This window comes from Rhopilema esculentum, chromosome 15 (assembly GCF_057945365.1).
Source record: "Rhopilema esculentum isolate cy_ngs chromosome 15, ASM5794536v1, whole genome shotgun sequence".
NCBI lineage: Eukaryota > Metazoa > Cnidaria > Scyphozoa > Rhizostomeae > Rhizostomatidae > Rhopilema > Rhopilema esculentum.
This window is the reverse complement of record NC_142829.1, coordinates 9052129-9068052: the sequence shown is the minus strand read 5'-3', so window position 1 is coordinate 9068052 and position 15924 is coordinate 9052129. Positions and strand designations below refer to the sequence as shown.

At 34.4% G+C, this 15924-nt stretch overlaps 1 protein-coding gene across 4 annotated transcripts in view; it reads left to right on the top strand.

The window, feature by feature from the left end:
• Positions 1-15924, top strand: part of LOC135685810 (unconventional myosin-IXb) — a 61410-nt gene that overhangs the window by 1784 nt on the left and 43702 nt on the right. For all 4 annotated transcript variants that reach the window (XM_065201885.2, XM_065201886.2, XM_065201884.2 and 1 more), the window contains exons 2-10: positions 1621-2567; positions 3469-3563; positions 6146-6208; positions 7561-7660; positions 9635-9735; positions 11738-11792; positions 13034-13105; positions 13985-14074; positions 14833-14901. In XM_065201885.2, coding sequence (XP_065057957.2) covers positions 1704-2567; positions 3469-3563; positions 6146-6208; positions 7561-7660; positions 9635-9735; positions 11738-11792; positions 13034-13105; positions 13985-14074; positions 14833-14901 — 1509 coding nt within the window. In that variant the 5' untranslated portion in view covers positions 1621-1703. The remainder of the gene's footprint in view (positions 1-1620; positions 2568-3468; positions 3564-6145; positions 6209-7560; positions 7661-9634; positions 9736-11737; positions 11793-13033; positions 13106-13984; positions 14075-14832; positions 14902-15924) is intronic.

Below are 15924 nucleotides of genomic sequence, written 5' to 3'. Positions count from 1 at the left end.
AAGATTTAACACCGTCTACTCCAGTACAGATGACTGCTCCTTACACATTAGGAAAGTGAATGCAGGACACAAAGGGATGGCTGAATTTTAGCTCTTTTCACATAAATTGTGTTTCTTGTCTGCTAAAATTACTTGAAACTCCCAACAGTTTGAGCTGTCTTTTCATATTTTCAGTTCAATTCTTCTATGGAATTTCTTTGATTTTAATGTGCAGACTGGAACAGATTGCTGTAGCATTCAAGGGGAGAAACTAAAAAAAAAATTTTTAGCTAGTGATTAAATCAGAAAGTAAGACCTAGCTTTATTTCTTTGTTATCTCTCTCAGTCTTTTAGCTTGAGTTTGATAAAATACAGAGTTTAGCAATTTTTGTCATTATCAATTGTCTCTCAGCTTCACTTGTATGTTTGTGACTTACAAATGAACTGATAACAAGCATATCACAAATACACTCTGCATGTGAAAGTATCAAAAATATCTCAATTTGTTTTTTATTTGATAAGAAACTACTTAAAAAATATTCCCAAACTCAAGCTATATATAATTTTTTATAAGACCAGAATAAGAGAGTCCTGAATTTATAAGCAACCAGTTCTTATTTCATTTAACCCTTGCAAACAAACTGATGAGGAGGTGTTTGATTGACTCTAAGCAGGTACCTATTTTGAAAAATTTTTCATATCAAGGTGGCAATCTGTTTTGTTTTTTGCTGATATTTGGTTTTGATAAAAGAAGCAAGTGAATATTGAAATTGTGTCATATAATAGTGGTATTTATAAACTACCTTTTCATTTTTACCATAATACCCTGCAAAATGATTTTATTTATTAAAAATGATTTTATTTAATAATAAGCATTGTCTTTGGATTCAGAATGCAACCAGTCTTTTTGCCCTTTTTCTTTCAAACCTTTAAAAGTTCATTCAAGGTTATTGTTTCCAAGGTCATTTTGTTGCTATTTATGTCACACATTTAATTCTTTGTCAGTGTTGAAGTTTTTTTTAATCAGTATGTATTGTTTCAAAACTGTGTTACATCAACCCTACCTTTGCAAATATCAGTTTCAAGAGACCTGTCTTTGAGTAACTAGTAAGCCCCCGGTGTTCTCTAGCTCCAAAAGTCAAATGAAAGAAGATGAAAGTTAGAGTACAATATTTGTAAATATGTTTGCTTTTTAAATGGAGATGATATGAATATATATTTTGCAAGCGATACTTGCGATCATACATCTGAACTTGAATGATGTATGATTTAGGTTTCCTGCTTCTTGTTTTATTATTAAAGTTAGGAGATATTTTATTTTTCCATAGGTCAAAGTCTTAACATGATTTATGAAAATGTTTGCTTGTAGAAAAGCCTGTAGAAACGCCGCTATGTAATTAAGGTTGTGCGATTGAGGTAAAGACTACCTCAGTTACTTAATTATATTTTATTATGATGGCACATGTTTCTTGCATTTACATACTAGCTATTTCTATAGCTATTACAAAGTGTTAAATTTTACATATAAATGTACGCGTAGTGTATATCAGGGTATGAATATAGGTCCTTTTGTGATGACAACCCTCAACTTATCAAAGATTCTTGGAAATTTTTACTCAATTTTTGCTTTCTCCTTTGCAGGTATGAAAAGTTCCTTCGTTTCAAAGTGATGTGTTTTAATTTTGAAATTGTTTTGGAAAGTATTCATTGACTTATAATTCAAGATGCCTGTACCCGAAGAAGTGATGGTGCAGCATATAGTGAAGGTGTACCCTGGTGATGTTGTTCCGGGCGTTCATTGCACCAGCATATGGACCCAGGAGCAAGCCACAACAGCTGATGTCATTGAGAGGGTATTAGAGAAGCTTACAATCTTAGGGGAACCGGACACGTTTGATTTAGTAGAAATCTATAATGAAGCTGGTAGTTTTCCAGATAGTAAAGAGTCACGTGGAAGGAGTCGGACCTTGCAAGAGTTTGAATCACCAGTGAAAGTGCAACGTGACTGGCAGTTTAAGCGTGGGCTTGATGGAAGTGTTGGTGAATATAGAATCTACCTAAGGCAGAAAGTAGATAACCTTGTCGGAGATAAATTACATGATGTAAAGGTGACTTGGGTTGATGGTCTCTGCTCGCCGACAAGTGCTGACGAATGGAATTTTGATCCAGATTATCGTGAAGAGGAGGAGATTGATGATCTTGTTGACTTGCCTGTTTTAAATGAAAATATTCTATTAGAAAATCTACAAAAACGATTTAAGCGTGGAAGAATATACACATATGTTGGAGGAATTTTACTCGCCATCAACCCATTCAAGTACTTTCCAATATACAACCCAAAGTATGTTCTGTCTTACCAGCATAGAAATCTTGGTGAACTGCCCCCACATATATTTGCTATTGCAGATATAGCCTATCATCGAATGCTTAAAGACAGGAAAAATCAATGTATTGTCATAAGTGGCGAATCTGGTTCAGGGAAAACGGAGAGCACAAAGCTGGTACTGCACCACCTTACTGCTCTTAGTCACAAAACTCAAGCTACGGTTCTGGAAAGGACCATTCTTGCTGCAGGGCCTGTTTTAGAGGTATGTGGATGTTTTCAATCACTACAAGAGAGTAGGGCTGTGTTATGCCAGTATTTGGAACTCAAGTAGCCTTTGCAACGGGGTATGTGATTGAATAGATGATGCTGAGAGATTTCGGAGGCCTTGGAGCAAAAATGAAAAACGAGCAGATGAAGCAAGCAGAAAATTTTCGCAACCACACCCTTTAGATTGGTTTAAAATACATTTCAGCGAAATATTGCAGTCGTTTTTTTGCAATCGTTAAATTTTTTGCTATTTTCTGCATAGTTTTGTAACGTTCGATTAATTCCAGTTATGAGTTGGATTTCATTTTTTTTATGAGGCCCCTCCTAGACCTCCAGGCCCTGGGACGATTCGCCTCTCGCTGCCCTTCTTGACGGCCCTGAATATAAGCAGATGCTAATAACTTAAAAGGATTTCGCGTTCAAATTTCAAAGTGTGTCTAGGTTTTGGTCACTCAATACGCAAAGGCATTTAGTTTCTGGTGTCCTTAGCTTTAAGAAGACATAGTTCTCTAACATTTTCATTTAAATTTTTTTAAATCGGGTTTGAGCCTTACCTGAGGGAAAGATATCTAAAAGATACATTGGCAGTTTTCTTGTTAAGTTTTTTCCTTGGGATTCAAACATGACTTTTCTGGTAGGAAGTAATGGGTCATAGCTGTCAATCTCGAAGATTATCACCATATCATATGCAGAATTTATATCACATGCCCCTCTTTCCAATTTTACCTGCAGCTCGATAATCTTTCCATCTTTCCCCTTCATTCTCTTTCCTTAAAACTTCGGCTTCAAGAGCTGCCTTTCTGGTAACACCAATGCTATTGTACTGATCGCATTGTTTTTCATAGCTTTCCTTCTGGTCTGAAACTGGACTAAAACTGTTCTTTTGTCTTTTACAGGCCTTTGGTAATGCAAAAACATGTCATAACAATAATTCTAGTCGGTTTGGGAAATTCACAGAAATAACGTACCGAGCCGACGGCGTTGTTTGTGGGTGAGTTTATATGTGTTGTTTTTAATGTTTTGCTTCAAGATTAATGTATTTATTGGTTTATCAAAAGTCTTACGAAGCCAAAACAAAGGGTGTAATGAGCGTAAGTTTGAACCTTTTAAAGGGTTCATACGGTCGGCACACACCCTAGTTCAGACCAATCAGATAAAGGAAAACTGTAGGCAAACTTTTGTCGTTTAAATCTAATTCTGGTCGTTTCTGGTGCTATCCATTAAAATTCCTGATGTGAAAAAGTTACGATACATTTCAAAAATTATAACTGAATCGTATTCCCAAGAAATGTAATAAGATAACCGAAGACATTGCGACAGTTTCCTTGTCATCCCAAAACTGTTGCAATGAAGAAGTCGAGTGCAAAGGATCACAATTGTGTTATTGTAGAGAAACATTCAACAATGTTTGGTTCTTTAAAAATGAGACTGATTAAAATCAACGATGGATACCTCGCATTGAAAGCGAGAATAATTAGCCCTTCCTGTTTGGTTTACAAGTCATAATGAATACCCGTTGTTGCAGAATCCCACTCAACGACTCGCAAAATTTGTTCGTTATGTTTGTAAATCGCGCATTGAAAGCTTGCTTTGTTTAAGTTGCATTTATATCTGGGAGAAAAATATTTTGATTTTCAGTGTAATGAATATTAAAAGCCTTGTTGTTAATCAGTTTCATTTTAAGACGTTCCCAAGGCACCAATTGTTGTTTGCTTAGTTTTATGGATTATCATAGACTCATCACCAGTCCTCAATAAGTAAACAATAGTTAATGTTTGGGATACCTTGAACGTTAGTGGATTTTGAATAAGATTGTAAACTAGGTTTGCTCATCCTACACACATCGAAGTTTATCTGGATTGCCATTTTAACGCTTAAGCGAGACATCTATTCTCAATGTTCATGTCTCTCTTTTTACGGTCTTGTAAAATCAAGCCTAAATATGGTATAGATTATAAAATAACCAACTCAGGACCCAGTCTTCAACATAGCTTAAAATTTATGTGATATCAGCTAAGCTTCAATGCTGCTTATTAAAGAGGCTTCACCAAGAATGTACAAAATTATTAACAAGAACAAACGTCCTTGAATCCTAAACCTCAAGTTGCTTTTCTATTTGAGTATCTCAAGCGCATATTGCTTAGTGGCTCGTGGTCGGATGGTGGCCCCCTCTTCTAAAAATGTCGGATTAGTCTTAAAATTCGTATGAAGAGTTTTTATAAACAATAGGTCTATATGGAAAATTTATGTGATTGAAGGAAAGGCTACGGTAGCAGTCTGCTCGACTGCCTCCGATCGTAAAGCTCGCGACGAAAACTCGATAAAAATGTAGAAAATAAGGAACAAAACAACGCGCCTAGAACAACAACAACGAACACAAGTAAATTAAAAGTAGCTAGTATTTCGCCTTAGCATACGGGACTTCTTCAGAGCAAAAGTGGAAAATTTACGTTGCCTCGACTTGCTCGCTTTTGCAAAAATTTCTCGTAAAATTTGACAAACGATCTAAATTTACTCTTGTTATATCAGTGTAGGAAATTTGCTAGAATTTCTTGGGTTTACGAAGCAGCATTTGTTCGAGGGTCCGTTGGCTTTCAAAATTTTGCATCAAATGCACATGCGCAGTTAAAACCGCCGATGTTATTGTCGCATCGCATAATGTATTCTGTGGTGAGAACATCCGGGTCTCTTATTGGAACAAGCCAGTGTGAGAGTGAAACCATTGTTTATTTAATGTAGCTACGATATATAACAGGTTGATTAAATGCTGTGAAGCGTCGTGTGTTGTAAATTTTGTCCACTGATCTTCTCCCTAATGCGCATGTGCATGTGCTGCACTTTCTCATGTGTTCAGGAAATTGTGTAGAATAATACCCATAGTTAATTGAAATAAACACTCGTCTCTCCAACAAGGAGAGAATGAATTATGGAAGGGTGAGCCCATGTTTTCATACCCCATACTTGAAGGAAACACTCTTACAAATATGTCTACAAATGCTCTGTTTGCAATAGGAATTTAAAGTTACACTTCAGTAGAACCTCTATTCCTTATTTGATTCGTCTAAAAAGGCACCTTTTAAAAGAATTCGCTCGTAAGTGACTCCAGTAGCCTCTTTATTAAGAAGCTATGTGATGCTAGACAGCTAGAACGTAACAGTCTGTTTCCGTTTAGCTACTTCGTGATACTTCCTATCATGATTTTAGTTCCTTAAACGTAATATAAATTATAGCCAGGAATTATTCTGTTAAAAGTTAGTTACGGACTTTACACATTCTTTCGTATCAGTACTTCCGTTCTTCGTGACTATCATGATCCAGAAATTAAATCATTGGTAATCTCCGGAATGCGTTAATCAACCAAGATGCTTTGATATTTGTTGTGTTGAGGGACCCTGTGCAAGAAATATATATTTCAGAAATGGTTCCCAAACGAAGTAACTTTAAGTATAGCTGTACTATAAGTTTTAGAGCATAGTAACCAATTATGTAACCCTTTTCTATTGAGGCTAGTTTTTTGAAATGAGCTGCAAATATTCATTATTATTATCATGATTCTTGCCGCCTTGATTTTAGTGCTGTTCTGCGGAAATATTTGCTGGAAAAATCCCGCATCGTTGCTCAAGCCGATAGTGAGAGGTGAGATCATCAATGAGGCTACAAATTTAAATGTTGAAATGGATATAGTGTTTTAGTTGCATGTTAACTTTAAATGGTTCAGAGCTGCCAATTAGATATGTTTTTTATTATTGTCATTTTGAGTTTTGGTGTCAACCTTGATCTGTTTGGATTTTCATTTTCATTTCATGTAAATTCTCAACTTTTAACAATGTTAATCAAGATTTAACAAAAGGTAATATTCTAATACATTGATACAGAATTAATACAATAGAGTAAGTCAAAATATATAAGTTGAAGAGGACAAATGAAGATAACTCTGGAAGAGCTTTCGAGCCATGTGCCCTCGTTTACATTAATAAGATATTTTTTGAATATACATGATATTACTATTAATAATCAACATAATTTTTTAAGTATACTATAAATGATGATAAGATGGTAGAGAGGGAGGGGGAAATGGAAATTAAATGCAGAAAAGTGCAGTAAAGGGATCTTTTTCCATATATCATCTATCATCAAGTAATATATCCATCTATCAATAAGTTTCTAATGTAAAAACTTTCTAATTTTATTTTAATATTGATATTAATATCTTAATATTATCTTAAGAACCAAAATTCAAAAGCTAAGCTCAAGAAATATTTCACCTTTTGTAAAAATTTTCTAATATTATCTTAATATTGATATTAATATCTTAATATTATCTTAAGAACCAAAATTCAAAAGCTAAGTCCAAGAAATATTTCATCTTTTGTAAAAAATTTTCTAATATTATCTTAATATTGATATTAATATCTTAATATTATCTTAAGAACCAAAATTCAAAAGCTAAGCTCAAGAAATATTTCATCTTTTGTAAAAATTTTCTAATACTATCTTGATATTGATATTAATATCTTAATATTATCTTAAGAACCAAAATTCAATAGCTAAGCTCAAGAAATATTTCACCTTTTGTAAAAATTTTCTAATAATTTATTACCTAAATGAAATTTTTCTAGCAGGGATGGCAAGAAGTGCAAATTTTTCAAGTATCTTTATATTTTTTGTAATTGCACAGTAGCATAACCGTGTACGATGGCTTTGATATTCATATTTAAACTATTTCATTTATTTTAGTAATTTACATATATTAAGTGGCTGACATTTTGCTTAGAAACACTTAAGTTTTGAAGTATAATTTTTTCTGAAATATCATACAGATTCTTTAGATCTAAAAGGGATGTTTAGGGATCCTTTGTTACCAGAATGCAACCAAGCTGTTAAGTAAATGTGATCGCGTTAAAACTGTTGGCTATAATAACGGGCAATATCGATGGGCCACACCTCCCTTGGAACAGAATGCTGATTTTTTTGTCCCTGTCTCATAGGAATTATCACGTGTTCTACTATCTTCTTGTTGGAGCGAATGCAAGTGAGAGACAGGCACTGCATCTGCAAAAGCCGGAGGACTACGCTTATCTCAACAAGGTGAGTGTTTTGATTTCTTTTCAGTCATCTTTGCCAGCAAATTCTTCTTGTTAATAACAAACCTTAATTAGAACAATAGACAGAACCAAGATTATATTTACAAAACAATATTATATAACTTTACTGGGTAGTACAATGATACGATAGAACGTTACAATTGTAAAATATTATTATAGAACTTAACTGGGTAGTACAATGATACGATAGAACGTTACAGGGCAGGCCCGTCTGAAAGGCGGGAAGGAGGTAGATTTGGCCAAGGCCCCAGAAAAGAGAGCCACGGGCCCGTTGCTGGGTTTAACAATGACATTACCTGACACGACTGGGTAGAAAAGTGTTGTGATAAATCTTGATTTGATAAACAATTTTGTTTTGGAACGGGGTAGAATGATAATATTTTTGAAAGGTACTTGGTTGGAGCATGATACCATAGAGCGCAACTGGGTGAAAAAATGATATTTTATAACTTAAAAATATAAAAAACGATATCGTAACCGCATTATGGTAGAACAATGATTTCGAGGAAGAACGATAACGTTAAGACTAAAAGCTATTGATGTAGCATATAGTACTTTTTATGGTACTTTTTGAAATGGATTTTATTTTTGGACGTGGTGTTTTGCTATGGTATATTTGAAACTGTTTAGTAAATTAGTTTTGGAAGAATGACTGAATTTGAATAACGAGCCAGATTATTGTTATCTGCTACCATTGATAGTGATAGCTCTCGTTGAACTGCATAATTCATTAACGATAATTTTCATGAAAATCCAGGAAAATATGTTCATATTACCGTCATATTTTCTAATTAGAATATTAGCACACTCGTGTTGATGAAATTCTACTTTTTTTATCAAATCTTTGCACATTATTTTTAGCCCATTTTCAAAATAATATCGTCGTGATTTATGTCCTTTGCCTACCTGGTGCCAAAGAGATTTCTTTTTAGACATTTTAGCAGCTTACAATGAGCTCATTTAAGCCACATTCCTGATATTGATATTTCTTAAAGCCAATGTTGGTAAAGGTTCATCCCTGTTTGCTAAGATCGGGTCGTGTCGTATTATTAAAATATTCCCGTTCGTTCATCAAATTGCGATGAAAGTTCCTATTTTTATAGTTTACTTGCTCTTTTATTAATCATATAATTTTGTAGGGGCTTAATTGGGTAAGACGTTTGATGCTTCTGTTGTTTGATTTGATAAGAATTCTCAGACATATGATAATATTTTTCTATGCAACGCACTAGTTGTTACAGCAGACTTGATGAAAATACTGTGATCACCAGCCAAATACATGATTGATCATAAAATGTAGACAAACTATTTGTGTCAATTTTTTCTGAATAATGTCAAAGACGTCCTTAAAATATTTCGCTCTGAAAATCGAAGGACAATTCACTCGTTCAAACAGTGTACGAGATTTCATGAAAAAAATTCCAGGGATTTTCGGATAAGGGATAGGATTTCAACCAATTGTATAGGAGATTTCCATTGAATGATTTTCGTCTTGATTAAAGTTAAGCTGGCAATTCAACAAGATCTCGAGGATTGCTGGTTGATTGGTACCGTTGGTACTAGAGCTTCATGAATACAGGGATACAGTATTGTAAACGGCTATGGTGACAAAAAAGGAGTGGATGCGGAGGGTGTTCCGAACTATATTTCTGGAGCCCAAATAATGGAGACTAAACAATGGAGACTCGGGCGCCGAGGGTAGTTGATTGGCTGCTCGCAATGGCTCTCTCTGAATCTATGGATTCTGATAGTCAAAAAAGGCCTTCTGGCTAGCACGTACCCCGCATCGTTTGTCTGTCGATATCAGGTCTTCTGGAGTCTTGTATTCTTAAAAATTGAACTACGGAAATCGCACATAGACAACAGCCAGGCGAAAACAATGCTTTTTTCTATTTGTAAATATTCCCAATATATGCAGTTTGTGTGAGCATCCTCTTGAGTTATTTTAATCTTTTAGAGCCAGTGTTACACTATTGATCGAGTGGATGAATCCTACGATTTTTTGAGACTCCAAGATTCAATGAGAAGCATCGGATTCAGTGGTGAAGTCCAGCAAAGGTATCACTTTCATTTTGTGAACTTTATTTACCAAATATTTTACATTTTTATATTTTTGGATAAATCATAATGTTTTCTCTATAGAAGCTAGTTTAACATTTTTGCTAGCTCAGAGGCAGTCACATATTCCTGACTATGAATGTAAGTGAATTGTGCCAGTAATAAGTAATTGATTCAATGAATAACACACCACTGGTATTCATTAAATCAATTATTTATTCCTGGTACAATTTACTTACATTCATGGTTATTATATCATTCTATTGTACCCCATGGCACGCAATCTAGTATACATGTTCCTGACAGTGCCAAAACAAGACAAACTTGGAACGTCTTTTTTAAAATTTGGATTTGAAAACTAGAAAAAAGAATTGATGACAATGTTTACAGTGTTCTGTAGTTATTTTCGAACGTCCAAAGATCAGCATTATCTTATGGTATTCTTTATTCTCACAAACATTTTGTCCCTTGTATTCCCTAGTATCAAAATTAAAAAATGGATCGGGTAACGCTATAAAAGTTTACTGACAAAAAAAACATTATTGTTTTGTCAGACCATTGAAGTAACGGGGGGACTCAATCTTTTGAGTGGTCAAGTAAATTTAAAGAGGTTCTTTTTTGTGGCGATTGAAAACAATTTGTGATGAAATGTAATTTGAAGATATATTAAACAGAGTTGCTGTCAGTAGTTCTTTTCCTAAAACATCTGTATTGATTTGGCCAGCTTTTTAGTCTTGACACACAAACATCCCAACAACTCCATGGGTATTCTACCTGTTCGAATCTGTTCGAAATAAATTGATAATACAATGCAAGGAGAGTAAGACCTCCATGACCTCGTCTTTACCTGATGAGTACAGAACTCCTCCCCTGTTCCTGTGACGACTAGATGCATTTCCTGCTAGCATCAGTCGATTGCCGGTGGCTCTATTCACAGACTCGCTACCGCTGTTTGGCCAGACCTGATTTATTTGGATATAATCCTTCCAGAGCGGATAGTTTCCGATATGTTTATATTTTTATCAAATATCAATATATTTATACATAACTATTTTTACCATTCAATTGATAAATAAGTCTCAAAAGAACCGAGGGGCAAATCACTCTATGAAAGTTTTGTTTTCCTTTGATAGAAACGAGGGGCAAACCACTCTAAGAAAATCTCGTACACCTTTTGTGAAAATCCATTGTTTTATCTGAAAATCCCCAGAAATCCTTTTGTTTTAGGCAAAATCTTGTACGCTATTTGCAAGAGTGAATCGCCCCTCGGATAGAAATATTGTTTTGATATGATAGTCACAAGAAATCATGTTGTTTTGATGAAAATCGCGTACACAATTCGGAAGAAAGAATTGCTCCGTGAAAAGAAACCCAAGTCGATTGGAAACAACGGGTCGGTTTCAGATAAATTCTACCAACCCTTATATTTTCTGCGCAAATGGAGCCATTTTCCGTTGTGTCACATTAACAAATTCTCCAAAGCCAAGCAAAAACACTAGCTAGTTCTTCAACAGTACCGCCACTACATTGTCAAGTCGTTTTTCAGCACCTGGTTATCATACCAACGAATCTTGTAAACATTCTCTATACTTTTATGTTTGGAATATATAAACTTTATAAATTAAGGTTTGCAACTATCTTGCATTGTATTGAAAGCATTTTGGAAGTGATTTGCAAATTTCTCATGCAAACAGCATTTGTCCAAATTGGGGCAAAATGCGTTACCTTAGAAAGAAAAGTAGCTTTTGTAAAATGGGTTATATTTATTTTTAAGACACCTGGATGACCTAACTTTAAGTAAGGCACAAGCCTTAAATAGAAAATAGGCTTAAATTTTCTTGCTTTCCATTGTCGTATTATTCTATCTTTACATTAATTGATTTTTGCGGTCTCCTTTTTTTATTAAAGCGATTCTCCGGACATTATAATTCTTAACTTTCGATTTTCTAAAGTTTTCAGTCAAACTGCAATTAATCATTGACTAGTGACTTTGTCGTTGTAGGCTATTTACAGTGCTTTCAGCCGTCTTGCAGATTGGCAATGTTGAGTTCATCCCGGTATGTCTTTGTTTAAACTGCTTCCATTACGTGTCTAACATTTTTTTTAGTTTTCTGTTTAGGCGTTTGGCAAGTCAACATTCATAATAACTTGAAAGCGCAGTGGTGTTGTAGAACTAGATTTGGTTTCACGCTGAAAATACGATAACCTCGTGGTTATTTTATTTCTTCTGTTTCCTCGATTTTAATCTATGGAACCTGTAAGAAAATTCAAATAGTTAACAATAGATGCGTCTTTAGAAGTGCTAACTGTTACTGTTTCAAAAACTAGAGTTTATATAAATAGAAAAATGAATTTGCTTGAAGTTCAAAGTCAGTGCTTTGTATTCGATGCTCACTGCTTGTGTTATTCAAGTACAGTTCATCCTAGACAAACTAAACCTAGATTTTTTCAGCATCCAGAAGAAGGAATAATCTTTCTTATGTTGAAAGGTTATTGATTATCTAAGCAGCTCTTCTCTATTTTGTCTAATATGATTAGCTGACATAATCAAGAGATAATTATTTTAATGATTTGCGCAACATAAAGACATTTCGTCACTCCTTATGACAGGACGCATATTTTGAGTATGGCACGTTGTTCTCGTCGCTGGTATGCTTCGGGGATTTTCCCTATGGAACGATTTTCTAGTTAATGATATTATCCTTGTATCAAGACAGTATTGGAATCAAACAAGATCTTTCTAGAGCAACCCGAATTTAAATATCGGTACTCACACGTGGTAACAAACAGTGTAGCGTTGTATAACGCGTTTTGCAGTAATATCTGTTCATGACATCAGAGAAGAAGTAGTAAACAAAACCACTGCCATTTTTTTTGCCCAAACATATTCAAAATTTGTTTGAAACCTTCTTCGAAAAAATGAGAATTTGCTGCTTTTACTTTTCCATTTAATTGAATCAGGACACACGTTGATAACAGCGTACAATTTCAATACATTGATCTTTGAGTTTTTTGTACTTTGATGTTGCAAGTTTGATATGGAAACTTGTAGTAAACAGTATTATTTTTGTTCTTATATGTCTGTTGATGCCAAAAACACAACCGGCGTTAAATTTTCTCTCTCTTCTGTCTGCTCACTTCCCTTTTAAAGCTATTTTTTGTGTTTTTATTAATGTATTTTCGTAGTTCTTAGTTATTTCATACCTATTTTATGATATTAAACTATCGTTTCATTTCATAAATACATGCTTCAGTAACAATCTCACTCCAACATCTCTTAATGTTTTTAATTTTACAGAAAGAGAGATCTGAAGATGCTGTAACAATTAATGATAACGGTGCGGTTGATATCATATCCAGTCTTCTTAAGGTTCGTCAAATACTTGTTTAATGAATTTTCCTGTTAAAGATATGATATTGATCCCTACGAGGTGTCAATTTCCCTATTTGCTACAGTATGTACCCGCATATAAAAAGCCACCTTTTTAAGGCTGAGGCCTCAGCAAGTTTCTAATCGACAGGGACTTTTCATCACCAGAGTCTAAGTTTCTTATAAATAGGTATTGTCAAGTCAAATCAAGGCAGAACCATCCACGGACGTGTATTCAATGTTAATGGTTGTAGCGTATAATACATAATCTACATCAATTTTTCATATTAATAGAAAACACACTAAACCATCCATAAAGCATAAACAGATAAAAGCATGAATGTTTATACTTGAAATTAAGAAACAATTTAGCTTCAGGCCTAAAATTGTTTGTCGTAAAATGAGCCCATTTTGAAAAAATGAGGCCTGTTTCTTACACAAGGGGGTTTCTTACACGCGGGTACTGTATGTGTAATGATGATGCCTAGTGTTCCTGGCTAACCCCCGGCCCAAGCTCCACACAACATGCTTAAAAATTTGTTTTATTTTATACCGACATATTCGAGTATAAAGTTATTTAAAAAGAGATTTCCTACTTAATTGTCATTTGTTCAAATGATTTAATTGCTTTTGAAAAAATCCATTCGTATTGCAAAATTTAAAGATTGCCCAAAAATGCCGTGATTTGACTCCACTTGTCAATGATTGTTTTTATTTAAGACATTTATGTCACTATATTTTTAAGCTTAGTTTGTTTATGATTGTTTCACAAGCACTTGTGTTTCAGTTTTCAGATTGTGTTAGCATGATACTAAATGTGTAAATAGTATTCTATACATATTTTTTTACAGTGGTTAGCAAGTTGTCTTTCTTTCCTAGGTTGATAAACAAATACTCGTTGACGTGTTCACTGTTCGCAGAACTGTGACCAGAGGAGAGGTTCTGATACGACCATATAAAGAGGCGGAGGTGATGATATTTTGATAAAAGCTTTATCAAATAAATTTTTGATAAAATAAATTTCCTCTTCTGGGCCTAAACTATACTGTTTTTGGAACAGCGCCAGGCTTCCCTTATTCCTAAAATCATGCAATCTCTTTCAACGACTCAGAGTTTCTCAAGCGAATGCATACAGTAAAAATCCTCAGGAACATCGAAAGCATCGCAAAGATGAAAGGGTACAGTTAGAAAGGGGCACCATGTCTCAGAAAAAGTGGCTGAAAGAAGTGAAATTTTTTGTAAAGTTTTGGGACATTTACCCCGGGTGCCTCCCCGGTTGCCTCCCCGGTTGCGACATCAGTGAAACCTGTATGAAAATCCTTTGATTTTCTGTAACAAGATGAAATAGCCCTAATATTTTAACACAGTGGTTCTGTTATTGAAGGTGGTTTATTGGCCAATAAATCAGTGTGTGGTTGTTGATCCGTCAGAGAAGATACGATTTAGCATTAACCCCGATAAAATCTTGAGGTCTTCTATCCTTTCTTTATAGAATAATTCTTAATTTCTGTGCATTTAATGTTCTGAAATACCTCTTGAATAAGCCTGGTGAATTCGTACTACTCTTAGCCAAAGACTACACTTGACATGATTTTATACGGCTATATAGATGTTTCCAGGGACGAAATTTTCTTTTTTATTAAGTTATTCTGCATTACTTTGTGAAGTTTTGGATATCCTTATCGTGTTTCACTTCAAAGATTTTAAATCAGACAATAATGCTTTAGGCCATTGCAACAAGAGACGGAATGGCAAAAGCTTTGTATGGCTCTGTTTTCGACTGGATCGTCTTACAGGTACACTTCATTTTAAAGCTTTTTTGAATGTTCGAAATTCTATTGAAAAATTGAACAACCTTCCTTATAAACTTAAGGCTGTTCTAGCCCAATATTCAGCAGAGTAGAAATCGTCAAATGATGAGCACTGATTAATTAATCTATATCCAGACATATCCACTGTTCTTCTTTTCTCTCTGAGTGGTTAAACTTCACTACTAAATAGGTAGAAATCGTCGTCACTTTCTGATCTTCACCTAACGTTTTATATTCTGATAAAAATGTGATGAAAGTAGCTTTTTATGCCAAAGCAGCAAAATGTAACTGCTATTCTTTTCTGCTATTCCAATACATCCGTACTTCTGAAGTGCCATACAAAGATGTTTCCTAGCTATAATTAAAGATCAACAATCAACACTTGTTGATGATGATTAAAGGCAATAACACCAGTTCTAAGAACGCCTTAATCAACACAATTACATTTTGCAGATTTATATCCTTCTTTCGGTTGTACACCCCTCAATCATACTCCTGTCGACTAGGTGGCTAGTCTGATCCTCTTTTAAAGGATTTCCTGTTTTCTTGGCATCTTTTTAAGGTGTATAAAGTAGAAGTTTTGAGTCACTTTATATTATTAAGATATTGTTAAAGAGACTAAACGGGTATATGTTAAGGCCCTCTGAAAGTAAATTCAAATTTCGTTCATTTTTCATAAGATTTGAGCTGTATCCAAAGACTGCTTTTCATAAAGTATTTAATCGCAAAAGCATTGTTGAAATTGCCGTTGCCCACCTCTGTGATCTGGTTTTAATATTATAAAGTTGACATAAAAAGATTTCAGTCACTCTTCTATGTTGTCAAACAAAGATACATTTTCAAAAAATTAACTTTATCGTTAAATGTCAATGAAAGAAGACGCAATTTTGCCTTTTTTTATCCAGCAAGCCAAAAAATTCCGCTTTCAACTTGAAGTGACCATTAATCTAACTGGATTTGGCAGCTAAAATTATTTCTCTTTTTCGCATCGTACAAATGTTTATTCTT